This window comes from Daldinia childiae (assembly GCF_008694065.1).
Source record: "Daldinia childiae strain JS-1345 chromosome Unknown Scaffold3, whole genome shotgun sequence".
NCBI lineage: Eukaryota > Fungi > Ascomycota > Sordariomycetes > Xylariales > Hypoxylaceae > Daldinia > Daldinia childiae.
Genome location: NW_022984644.1, coordinates 3619733 through 3634082, shown reverse-complemented (window position 1 = coordinate 3634082; position 14350 = coordinate 3619733). Strand labels below are relative to the sequence as shown.

At 46.1% G+C, this 14350-nt stretch overlaps 5 protein-coding genes across 5 annotated transcripts; 3 read left to right on the top strand and 2 right to left on the bottom strand.

The window, feature by feature from the left end:
• Positions 1-1069: 1069 nt before the first annotated feature.
• On the top strand, positions 1070-2250 carry GL218_03705 (Carboxypeptidase S; the record flags this gene model as incomplete). Its single annotated transcript, XM_033580278.1, has 3 exons — positions 1070-1227; positions 1289-2140; positions 2208-2250. 3 exons carry the CDS (start codon positions 1070-1072, stop codon positions 2248-2250), a joined length of 1053 nt encoding a protein of 350 aa, XP_033437016.1.
• A 965-nt stretch (positions 2251-3215) lies between these two features.
• GL218_03704 (uncharacterized protein) lies at positions 3216-5093 on the bottom strand (the record flags this gene model as incomplete). The annotated part of the gene is made up of 2 exons (XM_033580277.1): positions 3216-4853; positions 4926-5093. 2 exons carry the CDS (start codon positions 5091-5093, stop codon positions 3216-3218), a joined length of 1806 nt encoding a protein of 601 aa, XP_033437015.1.
• A 674-nt stretch (positions 5094-5767) lies between these two features.
• On the top strand, positions 5768-7474 carry GL218_03703 (uncharacterized protein; the record flags this gene model as incomplete). The annotated part of the gene is made up of 4 exons (XM_033580276.1): positions 5768-5932; positions 6003-6083; positions 6146-6950; positions 7023-7474. The coding sequence occupies 4 exons, from the start codon at positions 5768-5770 to the stop codon at positions 7472-7474; spliced, it is 1503 nt and encodes a 500-aa protein (XP_033437010.1).
• A 1435-nt stretch (positions 7475-8909) lies between these two features.
• GL218_03702 (putative carbohydrate esterase family 9 protein) lies at positions 8910-11605 on the top strand (the record flags this gene model as incomplete). Its single annotated transcript, XM_033580275.1, has 5 exons — positions 8910-9943; positions 10030-10456; positions 10509-10752; positions 10848-10916; positions 10986-11605. The coding sequence occupies 5 exons, from the start codon at positions 8910-8912 to the stop codon at positions 11603-11605; spliced, it is 2394 nt and encodes a 797-aa protein (XP_033437009.1).
• A 1516-nt stretch (positions 11606-13121) lies between these two features.
• Positions 13122-14003, bottom strand: GL218_03701 (uncharacterized protein; the record flags this gene model as incomplete). Its single annotated transcript, XM_033580274.1, has 1 exon — positions 13122-14003. The coding sequence occupies one exon, from the start codon at positions 14001-14003 to the stop codon at positions 13122-13124; it is 882 nt and encodes a 293-aa protein (XP_033437012.1).
• Between the last annotated feature and the right edge of the window lie 347 nt (positions 14004-14350).

Here is a 14350-nt window from a genome sequence, read left to right as displayed (position 1 = left end):
CGGAGTTCATGAGGTGCTGGAGGAGAACTTGGTGCATGTTCGTCCTCGTCGTAGTCGTAGGGCATGTTTATTCTCAAGTGTGTAAGTCCAACGGCCGGGGGACGAAATGCTTTAAACGCAAGGCTCTTAGTTAGGCCCTTTTTACAACTCGGTTTAAGCCGCCAGTTGACGACTTCACTAAATTACCGCTTAGAATAACGCTAATATTTGGGGTTAGCTACCTGTTCTATATGAAAGCCGAATATCCCTAAAAACGGCTTATAATAAAAATGTAGCTCTAAGGTGTAGCGACGTCGCTAAGTTACTATCTGTTATTGGACATGAGAATACCGACGCGGTCTCGTCCGAGAGGCGAAGACTTGATAAATGCGGTAGTTATTATCCGATTGGATAAACTAGCCCTGTTGGTTTATACTCCATACTCCATACTCCATATATCTCCGTACAAGAAGATAAAAAAGATTCAATTAGAAGCTGTCGGTAGTGTTGTAAAGGTTGTGGACCCCCCAAAGAGCGGGACCCGATTTGCCAATTCATGGTACTTAATACAGTGTTCATCGCACTTTGTTGGTCTTAAGCAAGCCATTATCTAACAGTTTTGACAGTCTGATAATGGTAGTACTCTCCAATACTACCTACATGTAGGTATCATAGTGGAGGACGCTACTAATTAATATATGAATTAGATATAAGATATAACTATGTATTGGGTATCCCTCAGATGTGATTCCTTGATGTATTGTACTGTCTACCAATGAGGTAGCATTATTATAAATTTTAGGGCTTTCAAAGTCCGTCCTTCATGAGCTTAACGATGGAAAAGCACCGAGTAAATTCTCCATACGAACGCAGAAGACAGTTCGGTAATATCAGATATATGCTTTTCTGCTCATTGGCTTTCCTCTGTTTGATCTCTTTATACTTTGGCCCGTTACTCCGTTCGCAAGTCAGGCATTGCTTGAACAGATCACGCAATAATCAGCCATACTATGATGATCCAGAAAAATGGTGCCCCTTGCCGAATGTCACAATCCCCAAAGACGATGGCCTTGAGCCGAGCGAACATTTTATGAACTCTCGGCAATTACAACTACAGGTCGAACGCCTTTCCGCCGCTGTACGTGTTCCAACCGAGAGCTACGATGATAATGGGGATGTCGACGAGGATCCTCGCTGGGAAACGTTCCAGGACTTACACCAGGTACTGAAACAATTACTTCCGCTTGTGTAAGTGATAATCACTCGTAAATTGAGGCCCACCCTTGTATTCTTATTCTCGGAAATATAGGCACTCGCAACTTGAGCTTCGCAAGGTAAATCGCTACGGTCTTTTATATACATTTAGAGGTGAGGATGCTTCTAAGAAGCCCATTCTATTGACGGCACATCAAGACGTCGTCCCTGCGGGGACTGCTTCTCGTTGGACATATCCGCCATATGAAGGGTATTTTGATGGGTCTTTTATATGGGGCCGAGGGGCGGCTGACTGTAAGAACGTTCTCATCGGTATCCTCTCGGTTATTGAAGATCTACTCTCGCAATCCTTTGTGCCTCGCCGCACTATCGTACTCGCATTTGGTTTTGACGAGGAGACAGGCGGTGTTAGAGGCGCAGCCGCATTAAACCAATCTCTGGTTGAAGAATGGGGCCTGGAATCATTCTTGTTTGTTTTGGACGAAGGTGGCATGGGGATACAGAGTCAAGGGGATGTTCTCTATGCTTATCCTGGCGTAGGGGAGAAAGGGTACTACGATATCCAGCTGACACTCGAGGTCAAGGGCGGCCACAGCTCGAGACCCCCGAAGCATACCGGTATTGGTATTATGGCAGATGCAATCGTAGCACTGGAAAATGAGCCCTATGTTCCCCGTTTAACACGTTCAAACCCGTTTCGCAGGGTATTAGAATGTAGAACGAGATACTCCCCTGGTGCAGTTCAACCATGGTTACGTGATGCACTTCTCAGTGGAGACGAGTACGAAATTGCCGAGAAGCTCGCTGAAGAAGAAACAGAAGAGAAATGGTTGGTTCAAACAAGCCAGGCCATCGATGTCATTAACGGAGGTGTTAAAGTCAATGCTCTGCCCGAGAATGTTGAATTCCAAGTGAATCACCGCGTAGCGCTACATGAATCCAACCAGTACATCGACAATCACATCCGAAGAGTGTTGGACCCTATAATACGGAAATATGAGCTTGACTTTCAGGTTGAAACTCACAACACCTCGCATACAGAGGACTCGGAACTAGAAACCACTTCATCTGGAATCTTAAAGATGAAAACGCTACAGATAATTGATATAGCCCCAATATCAACAACTGATAATGATGTGTGGAATATCTTTAGCGGTACTATACGGAATGTATTTGAGAATACAGAGAGTGGACAGGACAAAATCGTTGTCCCGGCTGGGAATATCATGACGGGAAACACAGACACTCTTCATTATTGGAATCTTACGGACAATATATACAGATTTACCCCATCCCGAAATGGAACCAGGTTAAACCAGCATGGGATCGACGAGCGGATGGGGCTGACTGCTCACTTGGAAGGCATGAGGTTATATTACGGTAAATCACCTGGTGATAGAGAATGTTCTGGATACATATACTAAAATGTTTGACAGATTTGATCCGGAATTTCGATAGCTGGGACGGCGCATGAATCGAGGCCATCAACTTAGATACCTGGCGCTAGAATCTTAGATGAAGAGAAGCGAGATGATCAAACCGATGTTATGTGGATACATGATGATTGGGGGAATAGGAGGCACACCGGCTCGTGCAATCGGCGATTAGTAAATTATTATCTCCTACAACACTTTTCCCAAGTCGAGAAACAGATTTGGGCAGCGAGGACATTATCTAAGTACTACCTACGTCAGATAATGTACTTTCCCTGGTAGCGGCTCTACGCGTGTTGTGATATTGAATTTGCTCGTCTGATGATGCTTATGAACTCTTTTACGTAGATTGCAAAATTTGAGAATGAGGATTCAAACCTGCTATTAGCTAGGTAAGTTAGATTAGACCTAACAAGAAATTCTGCTCTTCATGATGCTTGAGTGAGCACGGGGTAGATACCTATATAAATCATTCCTAGTTCTGCCTGCCAGATAATAGGATAATGCAACCACCTTACTATAGATACTATGCCATAATACATTAGTATCTTTTTTTAATATGGACTGCTTTACCAGATGTATGGTATCTTAGACAATGAATATGCCCGAATGTTGCTTCATAACATCAAGGTAGTCAACCCGGACTCCTTTAGTACTCTGAATTTTGATGACCTGTTCAAGCAGCAAACGGGTCCTGCGAAAATTAGCTCCCCAAATCTCAGCCTCCATAAGTGTCTTAACCACCCAGTCCTGATAAACGACATCCGTAGTCTCGATACCGGCTAAGAACAGAAGACGTGGCCAGATATTCTGTGGTGAGGGTGGGCGCAATCTACCGACTAAGGATGCTAGACGCACGATGTAAATTGCCGCCAGTTCGGCTGGCTTGAGTTTGTTCGGTACACTAACAGATATAGGAGCGGGAACCTTTCTGTGGTAGTTTATCACAACTCCGTAATACGCTGCTAGCAGTAGTAGACAATTGAAACATTTCGTCGTAATTTGACCGGCGAGAGCGCGGCTCGGCTCGTTAATATAAGAAATGATTGGTGCAACCGAAGGATCGCGATCAAACCGTTCGCGGAGGGTAATAAGTCCGGATTGTACATTAGACCACATTGCAACTGGCGCGGGGCCCGTCCTGCGATGTAAGTGGACAATCCGGCTATCCAAAAAGTCGAGCTCTAGGGATAAGCGGAGAGAAGGTTTTAAATCTTCCGTACTGGCAGGCAAGTTTGGAAACGCGGCGTCTATGAAATTGTATTCCGCACAGAATGACTCGAGATTCTCCAAGAGACGTCCTGTGCCTCCGATCCAGGCCCCCCGAGCATCGTATGCACCTAGCCAGACTAGCATGCGAGAGCCGACGTATCCAAGTGGCGTCGCCTCTCCGCCGGCTTTTAAGTGGCGACGGTGAGCGTCAACAAGATCTGCAATAAATTCCAGGTGCTGGCAGTAACCACTAATATCCCGTGCCGCAAGGAGTTCGAACTGGAGAGCAAACCAGATAGTAACAATAGAACGTTCAAAATTGATAGCGACAGTTTGGTCTCGATGCAGCATTGTGATGGCAAGTGAGTATCGCTCTTCTGCCTTCCGAACTAGGTCAGGCTCGGGCCTCGTTTGGCCAAGATGCAAGGCTGTCCACGCCAATATAGTATTGAATAATGGTGCATAGAATAGCGCCATGTTACTGAAAATGTGGCTATAGAGGTTCTCCTCGCCTGTGCTACGTATCTTGGAGAAGCCAGTCATAACATTCAAGAAATGTTGGATGAGTCTGTGGTCATCAGGACGGATAACAACAGTAGCGTCCTGATTACTTGAAACAGGTCCCGGGATTTCAACCTGACATGGCTCTGATTCCGACTCAGACGATAGCATTGGATTTCCTGGAGTATGTGGGGATAGCCACTCTTCGCCGAGTAGATCGAAGTTCATATTAAGATCAAAGAAGGCCGGTATGTAACCGGGGTTCAATTGGGTTTGGGCTTCGTAAACATCCAACTGTGAGATGGTGTTGGTATTAACCATACCGGGTTCTGGAACCACCTTGGGCTCGGCGCCATGCTGAGGAGGCGGGCCTCCGGGCGAGGCCTGAACGGGAGAGTGATGCGGCACGGTGGAATTGTCCGGCCCATTTCCGCTACAGCTCGGTTCTACATTGCCCCTTGTATTTTCCTTGAGAGGCTTTTGTTTGAGCTTGGCTTCAGGGGCAATACGTGGCTGAGATGAGTCAGATGAAGTAGTTTTGTCATCTGCACGCGATCTCGTGTAGCGAGAATTAACGAAGCGCACGCGATAGCGAAGCGTTTCTGAAGAATTTGTACGATTAGGCTCATAAGAGCAAGTTAAAGATAAACGCGTACATGCGTTGCAAATAGGTTTCGTCTCATCGCACCGTACTTTGCGACGACGGCAGGAGGAACAACCTGTCTTGGACCTCGCTGGCCGAGTTCGATTCATGTTTGTTGTGAGATTGGAAGACTAACTTTGACTAATTGATGGGTTTGGATCCATACTACACATTAGGGGCGGAGGGTAGAAAGACCCTGAAGGAACCAACGGGATGTGGATCAGATCCACTTTGCGGGGCTTCGGTATTGCTCTTACTTATCTGAGCAATTTCCTATCAAAGTTGGCGAAGAACGAACGACATCTTGAGAAACTTCGCAAGCTCTTACCACGCGATACCTAGTAGGTAGTTATACCCTAGTAAGTCTAGTACCTAAAAGGCCTAGACTGTTAGGAAGTAGGTACCCAATCGCCTTGATAGGTAATTTGCTAATGAGGAATCAATGCAAGCAATACACTATCAGACTATACCTACCCTGTGCTATTGCCCTGTACGAAATTTTGTATACAGATAGAGAGATAACTAACCAACAAGTCAAACTAAAACTTCCTTTACCCACCCGACCTTATCCTAGTTTCAACATCAACTTCTCCCGCTTGGTTTCTTTTAGCGGCAGTATAGAGATAAGGCGTAAGATCGTCGTGAAAGGTAGCTTTATAAGGCGATGACAAGTAGGCTGTCTTGACAATTAATCCGACTGTTGTCGCTTCGTTTTACTTCATTCTCTGGTGTTCAATAGACCGTGTCTCTAAGCACGCGCCCGGACAGTACAGAAATATCCAAAATGGAGAAGAACCCGGATAGGACCACAGCCGAGTCGGTACGCGATGGGAGACCAGATGATGTCGACAACGCGTACGAGTTTGCAAAGGAGCATGCCGTCGGCCCCTTGAGTGACGAGGACAATAAACACATCTTACGCAAGATCGATCATCATCTGTTACCCTTGGTATATATACCTATACATGAAGACCTCGTCGATATAGTCGCATTGACCAATTGCTAACGATATCTGGCAGATGATCATCACCTATACTCTAAACTTTATGGACAAGAATGCCCTCTCTTATTCGGCCAATTTTGGCCTCATCACTGACAACGTGCGTTTTTAATGTGGCTCTTAGCCTCTCATCCGTAAAGCGACTAAGTTTTACTGCTTTAGAAACTAGTAGGAAATCAATACAGCTGGGCCTCCGGATCCATTTTCTATCTTACGTACATGGTCTCCCAGCCTTTTGTCGCCCGCCTGATTGTCCGATTCCCTATCGGCCGCTTCGTCGCCGTTGCTACCACACTTTGGGGTGCTGTGTTGATGACCACAGCGGCGTCGCGTTCTTTCGCTAGCTTAATGGTCATCCGTGCTATCCTAGGTTGTCTCGAATCTTGCATCAATCCCGCCTTTATTGTTATATCATCTCAATGGTGGACGCGCGACGAGCAACCATTACGAATTTCGTACTGGTATCTCGGTAATTCGATCGGCCAGGTCTGCGGTGGACTTCTCGGTTATGGTATTGCTCATATAACGAACCACAATGTCCCGAACTGGGGCTGGTTCTTCCTGATTTTCGGTGCCATCACCATCCTCTACGGCATCTTCCTGTTTTACTACCTCCCTGATTCACCATTAAATGCTCGTTGGCTTTCAGATCATGACCGCGCCTTGGCCATCGAGCGTGTTCGGAGCAACCGTACTGGAGTTGAGAATCATGTATGGAAGTGGTCACAGGTCAAGGAATGCGTAACGGATGTACAATGCTGGCTTCTTGTAGCAACCTTTTTCCTCGACGATATTCCCGCCGGCGGAGTTGGTTCATTTGGTAGCATAGTAGTCAAGGGGTTTGGTTATGACGCTCTCTACTCAACTCTTCTTCTAGTACCCTTGGGTGTGATCCAAGCCATATGTATCCTCTTCGGGGGGTTCATGACCAAGCGCTTCAAAAACATCCGAACTTGGCTTATCGCCGGTATGTGTTTCTCGAACCTCCTCCCCCCCAGGTTATCTTCACTCATCTCCTTTTCGCTGACCGTATATTTAGGTTGCCAAATCCCGGCGCTAATCGGAGCTGTTCTGCTCTACACTCTGCCTCGGGAAAATTCGCGTGGGCTACTCGGCTCGTACTATATTGTACAAACGCATGGTATAGTCGGAACACTCACCATGTCGTTGGTATCTAGTAATTTCGCCGGGTATACAAAGAAAGCTACCGCATCCACGATGATGTACGTGGCCTTCTGCGTTGGACAGGTCGTTGCTCCTCAGCTTTTTCTCCCAAGAGAGGCTCCAGCATACAAAACCGCCTTTCTCGCTGCTTTTATATGTTTTGCTCTTTGCATCGTGTTCACCATTGTTCTACGATTCTACCTTATTGTGGAAAATAAGAGACGAGACGAGCTTCACTTGTCAGAAGGCGAGCTTAGCAACACGGACAACGAATTCCTCGACCTAACGGATAAGCAGCAAGAGGCTATCTTTCGTTATGTTCTCTAGGAAATGGAATTCGCTACAGACATGATCTACAGGAAGACGGGTAACATTTTTGCGTGCCTCGTGTTTGGTAAGAAGGACGCATCTATGCGTATTATGAAGTTATAATACCTACCTAATCTACAGCGGAGATATAATAGGTGAGGTGTTACTAGTGGGAATTTCTAAGCAATCTTTGATTTAATTGGAGGAATGAATATATATTATCTATTACGAGTTTTAACGTGGAAGAGAAGAGAAGGGGAAAGGAAATGGAGGCTTTTTGTTTGCAAATATGAGTAGCATGATGAACTTACCAACATATTACATATTCCCACCCACATAGCAAAGTTATCTCTATATGTCTATGTAGAACTTGTAATATTCATGACACAATAATCTTAGAATTATTGCTATCTCGCAGTTGTTGGTTGCACTGCATAATGTTTTATCTACTACATGTATGTAATACGTTGATGGCTAAAACTAAGCCTTGCTAATTCATGGGCTAACATTATTAGGCGCGGGGTTCCCCGGACTACCAAAGCAGCGGAAATATTAGAGGTACTTAGGACCTCAAGATAGGAAGGGTTCTAGGATGTAAACCATGCACACGTGGTTTGACGCCGTTTAGAACCGGGCTGTTCAAGTGGTCTCTTAGATTGTTACGTATTGTGTACTAGTGTATATAGCGCACGTACAGTTCCGTAGTCGCGGGTCCGTACTCCACAATTGTGGTTTAAGTGCGATGCGCACTGTAACAAGTATCTATAACAAGTATTTAAGATCGGCAATCACGACATTTACGACGAACGTTATTCCCGGACTTCGACCAATCTCTCGGCTTGTCAGTTTCCTAATGGGTACTTAATAACTAAGGGGGACTTTATTCTATTGATACGCTCTATTGATACGACAATGGCCTACAGGTGGATATATGATGAGAATATAATTGTCTTGGCAATTAGATATTGGCTTTACTTGTTGAAGATTGTGTAAATCAGACCGTTGAATATTATAAATGAAAACTTCATTGTTGTTAAGCTGAACATGAAACTCCTATGAATGATACGATAACTACTACTAAAACATGGAAAAGAAGAGATGGCAAGGACGGTCTCGTCGCCGGAACCGGCATCATAACGAAGGAATAGCTTCTCTCGGTACCAAGAGTAACGTTATTTTGACTATTATTTTAACTGCTGTTACTGCGTACTTTCTTTCAACCCAGTGGCATACATATCTACATCCAGAGCATCCTAGCATCACATATCAAATTAACCCGGCAGACCTAAAATACGGCCTTACACAATGTACTCTAAACAAGCAACGTCCAGTCATAGACAGGAATCTAGCATCTTCTCGTCTAGAAACCCAACCTGTGGGCACTCGTATTATTCTACATAACGCAACACTTGTTGATGGCGATGGCGCTGTTACTCAAGACTGCATTATCGAAATGCAAGGTGGGATATTTACAAAGGTCTCAAAAGCTGCACTGGGTTTTCCGGAACCAGCTTCTCCCAACGATAAAGTTATTGACTTACAAGGTCGAATTGTAACGCCGGGACTTATAGAGATGCACTCCCATGCCGGCGTTCGGGAGACACCCCAGCTATGGGCCACCGAAGACGTTACTGAGATATCGTCTCCGGTAACACCTTGGGCCCGTGCAGTCGATGCCTTGAAGCCTCATGACCAGGCTATACCGGTTATCGCTAGCGGCGGTGTGACGAGCTCGTTAGTATTAACGGGAGCAAAAAACTTGATCTCGGGGGAAGGCGTTCTCATTAAGATGAAGCGAGCGAACTCGGTCAGTGAGCTTCTCATTAATACGACGGAAAGCGGCGGCAAGCCGCAGAGATATCTCAAGATGGCTATGGGCGAAAACCAAAAGAGGCAGTTTCAATACGTGCCGGGAGGGCCGTCGACGAGGTTGGGGGAATCGTATTGGTTTCGAAAGGCCTATGATAACGCACGGCGGGTAAAACAAGAACAAGATCGGTGGTGTGAAGCTGCCTCGACGGCGAAGGGGCTGGCGTCGATAGCGCATGAATACCCTCTCTCGCTTGAATGGCAGACCCTAGTCGACGTCTTACGCGGGGATGTACGTGTAAATGTGCACGGCTACGAGACCGAAGACATGCTAGCTATGTTCGACCACGCCGATGAGTTTGGGTTCAACATTACGGCGCTGCATCATGCGCTCCATACTAATTTAATTATGGACCAGCTTAGAGATAGAGGCATAGCCGTCGCCGGCTTTTCGGATTCTTGGGGCGACAAAAAGGAGCTCTACAACGTTAGTTCTCGTCTTCCGGCAATGATAGCTGAACATGGCATCCCCCTTGCTCTCACTCGGGACCACCCGGCGGAACACGGCCAATGGTTATTGTATGAGGCCCAGATCGCGCATCATTTTGGCCTCAGTACGGAGAGTGCCATTTCATCTGTCATCTCGGTGCCAGCTCGCCTTCTAGGTCTCGACAACAGGTAAGTACAAAGGCATGTTCATGTAGGCATCATAGCATTATATTTACCCATCTAATCGAATTATTTGATATTAACGATATTTGTAGGCTTGGATTTGTCAGGCCAGGCTACGACGGCGACTTAGTAGTATGGAACCGTCATCCCTTACAGGTGGGTGCTACACCCCTCGAAGTGTATATCGATGGAAATAGTGTTGTTCGGGCCTCGGATAGTTTGTGGAAGACTTCGGAATCTATACCGGGTTTCAAAGAAGTCCCTATATCACGACCTAGTGATACACCTAAGAATGCATGCATACCAGGCCAATCTGACATTATCATCCGTGGCTTAAGAACAAGTTTCGTTAATGAAGATGGACTGCGGAATGAACATCCCGAGACAGGGAATTTGACCGTTGTTGTGCGCGCCGGTCGTGTCGTTTGTGTTGGCGAAAGAAAATGCGATACTGCAGCAAGACAGGCCATAAAAGATCAAGTTCCCTTGGTAGAGGTTCGAGATGGATACATACTTCCCGTAGGTCAAACCCATCTCTGAATTCAGTTTCAAGAGTCTAACCGAAAGTTAGGGTCTTACGATTGTCACGCGACAGCACGGCCTAACTGAAATGCGTCAAGAACCATCAACATCCGATGGTGCTTCAACAGGCGAGGAATACGAGAGACCTCCCTCGAGCCGGTTCGGTATTAAATTTGACGGCATACATCTCGAGAGGTCTCATCGGAGCGGCGTAACTCGAATTGTAACGCCACCGTTGACAAATGGCTTCTTCCATGGGATTAGCACTTTATTCCGATCAGGGGCGAAAAGCGGTATGTATATCCATTTCTTATTTTAGTTCTAACTGTTAGACAACAAGGCAGTCGAAGACGATGTTATTAGGTTGTAAATTACTAATTGCTCTCAGTCCTTGAAGATGGCGCTATTATCGAGCCTAACGCTGCTCTACATTTCACAATTGGACATGAGGCTAAATGTAAGTCTTTGCCGTTTCCCCTTTCCTTCGTCCGTTGTTCATGGAAGCTAAGATGACCATAAAAAATAGCATTTCGAACACCTTCTATAACTTCTCAAATAAGTAGGCTGCGCGACCTCCTTACGATAGACAAACATCTCCATCCTATTTACGACAGCGCAGCGAAGGGCGATATTGCCGTGGTTATCCATACAAATAACAAAGATGTCATTGCACACGTGGTAGCTCTGAAAAAGGAGACGGGTGCTCATATCGTCATAATGGGAGGATCAGAGTCACATCTCCTAGCTACTGAGCTTGCAGAAGCCGACGTACCAGTTATTGTAGCACCGTTTTGGGGGTGTGAGCCTCTCTTCTGGGATGCTCGTAACTGCTTACCAGGCCCTCCCCTAACAGACCGTTTAGGACCGCAGGTGTTAATAGATGCAGGCGTTAAGGTCGGTATCTCTAATTGGGATGATACTAATAATCATATTCGTAATAGCATCTGGGAAGCCAGTTGGGTTGCAGGCCCAGGAAATCGGAGTTTAGCGTTGGACCTTGTGTCTAAGAATATCGAGGATATTCTGAGGCTTCCGCGTAGTAGGGATTTTGTGATATATGAAGGAGACCCGTTTGAGTTTGGGGCGCGTGTCGCCCTGATCTTTGAGGAAGGTAAAGTTCAGAGATGCTATCCAGACGTTGACTAGGTTTAGTATTAGAAGTATTCCGTACTACGTAGATAATACCTAATACCTAATATAAAATAAAACATGCATATTCTGTGGTTCTGTAGCCTTGGGGGTACCTAACATAGGTACTCAACATGTGTACCGCTGGAGTTAACGGACCTAGACTGTGTTTCTAGGTTAAAGATACTGTACCTGGAGTCGAATAAATTTCATATCGGCCCTTCCGAGGGTCGGACGCTGGAATTAAGCGATCGGGGAGTTGGCTTCCCGTTTCGGGTGCACCGGCGGTACGAGCCGCACGAACCATGGATATCGGATGGAGCACCGCTACGACAAAAAATTCACACGTGTCAGACTAATACAAGGCTTTAAGGAAACTAGATGCTGATGTGTTTGACAACTAACAAGTTCTGGTTTCTATTGGGAAAGTTACTCGGGAGTTGCTGTTGATAATCGGTTTGGCTCGTAATGCTGAACGAATCGCGTCCTTCGTTCCAAGTACGTCGTAACATAATCCTACCGCGAATGACCTACGTTAAGACGTTTCGAATTTACATAATATGTTCCTGCAATAAATGTAAGCATATTAACCGAGATGGATATTGTATCTCTATAGCATCTCTAACTCCTAACAAACCCCGATGGAGTGACTTCTACTCTCATTGCTTCCCCGTGTACTTGCATTTCCAGCCATGTTCTTTATAGTTCTAGCCAGCTAACGTACTTCACAAGTATAGGTTATGTCTAGTGCCCAATTGTAACAAAATTCAATAAACTTCTCGCGTCCCGAACAAGTCGAACACCGATAGCCTCAAAATTAGAAATGCGTAGATTTGACCGCCAAGTCTGTTTCCGTCCCTACCTCGATGATTATCTCTATCAACCTAAAGAAACCCCTGCGTGATAGGGACAAAATAGCCGAGCCTTAGGTTTGCATTTGCAACCGAATATGAATACTATCCTTAGCCTATCCTTCGAGTGCTAGAGAAAGCAGAATATAGAGTCCCTCTTCCGACAGTGTCGTATTCCTCTATTCCGTCGTGCCGTTAGATGACTATTGGGTCAGTACACCGTGAGAGCAAGACTCGATAATTACAGCAATATATCCTGGCCAACCGTAAGCGTCGTGACTCGATTTACCCTTCTTCGATCATCGATACAATTACATTGATCATCTTAATATCTAAAGGCATATCAACCCTTGGGAAAAAACACGGCGCGCGTTACTACGAAAATAATATTAGACGCCAGGCAGTGTAAAAAACATTCGTGAATTAAATCTACGGAGTTTCCTAATACTAGGTAATCGAGGAGAGCTACCAATGTATGGCAGACTCTTCCTTCGTAGAAACTAGAAGACAAATTGCAATTCAATAGCATCGCGGTTTTTTCCTACAAGTAGCCAATTATTACAAGACCATTACATCCTCAACCGCAGATAGCAACGCGTTCCAAATGCAAATACTGCGACTCCGATCCTCCTATCTTAACCAGTCCATTCTCGCATGTCGTTAATGCAATTTTGCACACGCGTTTATTTCTCCAGCTGCGTGTTGAGATTCTCTTGGCCTCCGCTGAGGCGTGACGATCGTCGGGTAGGAATAGAGGTACGTCTTTGGGCGTTCTTTCGCGAAGACGGGGTTTCGGCCTGGGGTTGAGCTTGAGGAGCGGTAAACGATGAGGCTCTATTGGCGATAGACAGGCTAGAGGCTGTAGCAGACTGTTCGTCATAGGGTTTGTTTGAGGCGGCAACCTTCTTGTTTTTCTTAGTAGGGCGTCCTCGTGGTCGTCGTCCGGCTTGGGGCTTAGCTGGGTACTGTGCCTGAGCCTGAGCTTGAGTCTGAGTCTGGGTTTGAGCCTGAACTTGGGAATTTCCGGCTGATGTTCGTCGAGTGTTGAAACTCAAGCTTCGATTTGTGTCAGGTTGTTCTTTGGGTGTGGCGGGTGTGGCGACCTTCTTCTTGGTCAAGACAATACGTATTGGGCGTTTCTTCTGAACCGCCGGTTGAGCCTGTTCTTCATCCTGACGCTGCGTAAGCGCCTCTTCTTGAGTTGTAGCATCTGGAGGAGGCACCGTGTTAGATGTCTGCAACGCTACGCTTCTAACTAGACTTGCAGCGTTTTCTGTGGTAACCCCAGAGAATCTAGGCTGTTTCTGAGCCATGGGTTGGGCCTTTAATCGGGCCTTTAGCTGAGCCTTATTTTCATACCTGATTTTGGGTTTAGGCTGGGCTTGAAGCTGAGGCTCGATTAAGGGTGTAAGTCCAACTATCTGCGTGTTTTCTACTCCCTGAGTCTCTGGAGTTGCTGGCAGATCTAGTGGATGGACATTGGGCCCGATCTTTGGTCTTTTCTGCGGTAACTCCTCGATCGCGTCTTGAGGCTGCTTTCGCTTTCGATCCTGTAATGTCCCCATTAGTGCTGATGTAGCGGTATTTGAAGGACTATATAAACTGTTCTCATTATTCTCCTCCTCGATCTCTATATTATTCTGAGCCGGGTATAGAGTGGCATCATTGGGAGTAGGAGAATTTGCGACGGCTTGTTTCGATGCGGTGTCAACGGCGTAGATCGGGGTGGATTTGATTGTAAATAAGTGACGGGGATCCGGATTTCTCAGGGCCTTGGTTAAGTCATACTCTCCATCCTCGCAACTTATTCCTAACCCACCGTTCCGTATCGACAATCGATGGAGGCCCGTTCCGACTGTTCGGGGGAGCATTTTCCCATCACGGAACACAACCACAGACTCTTTGAAATTAA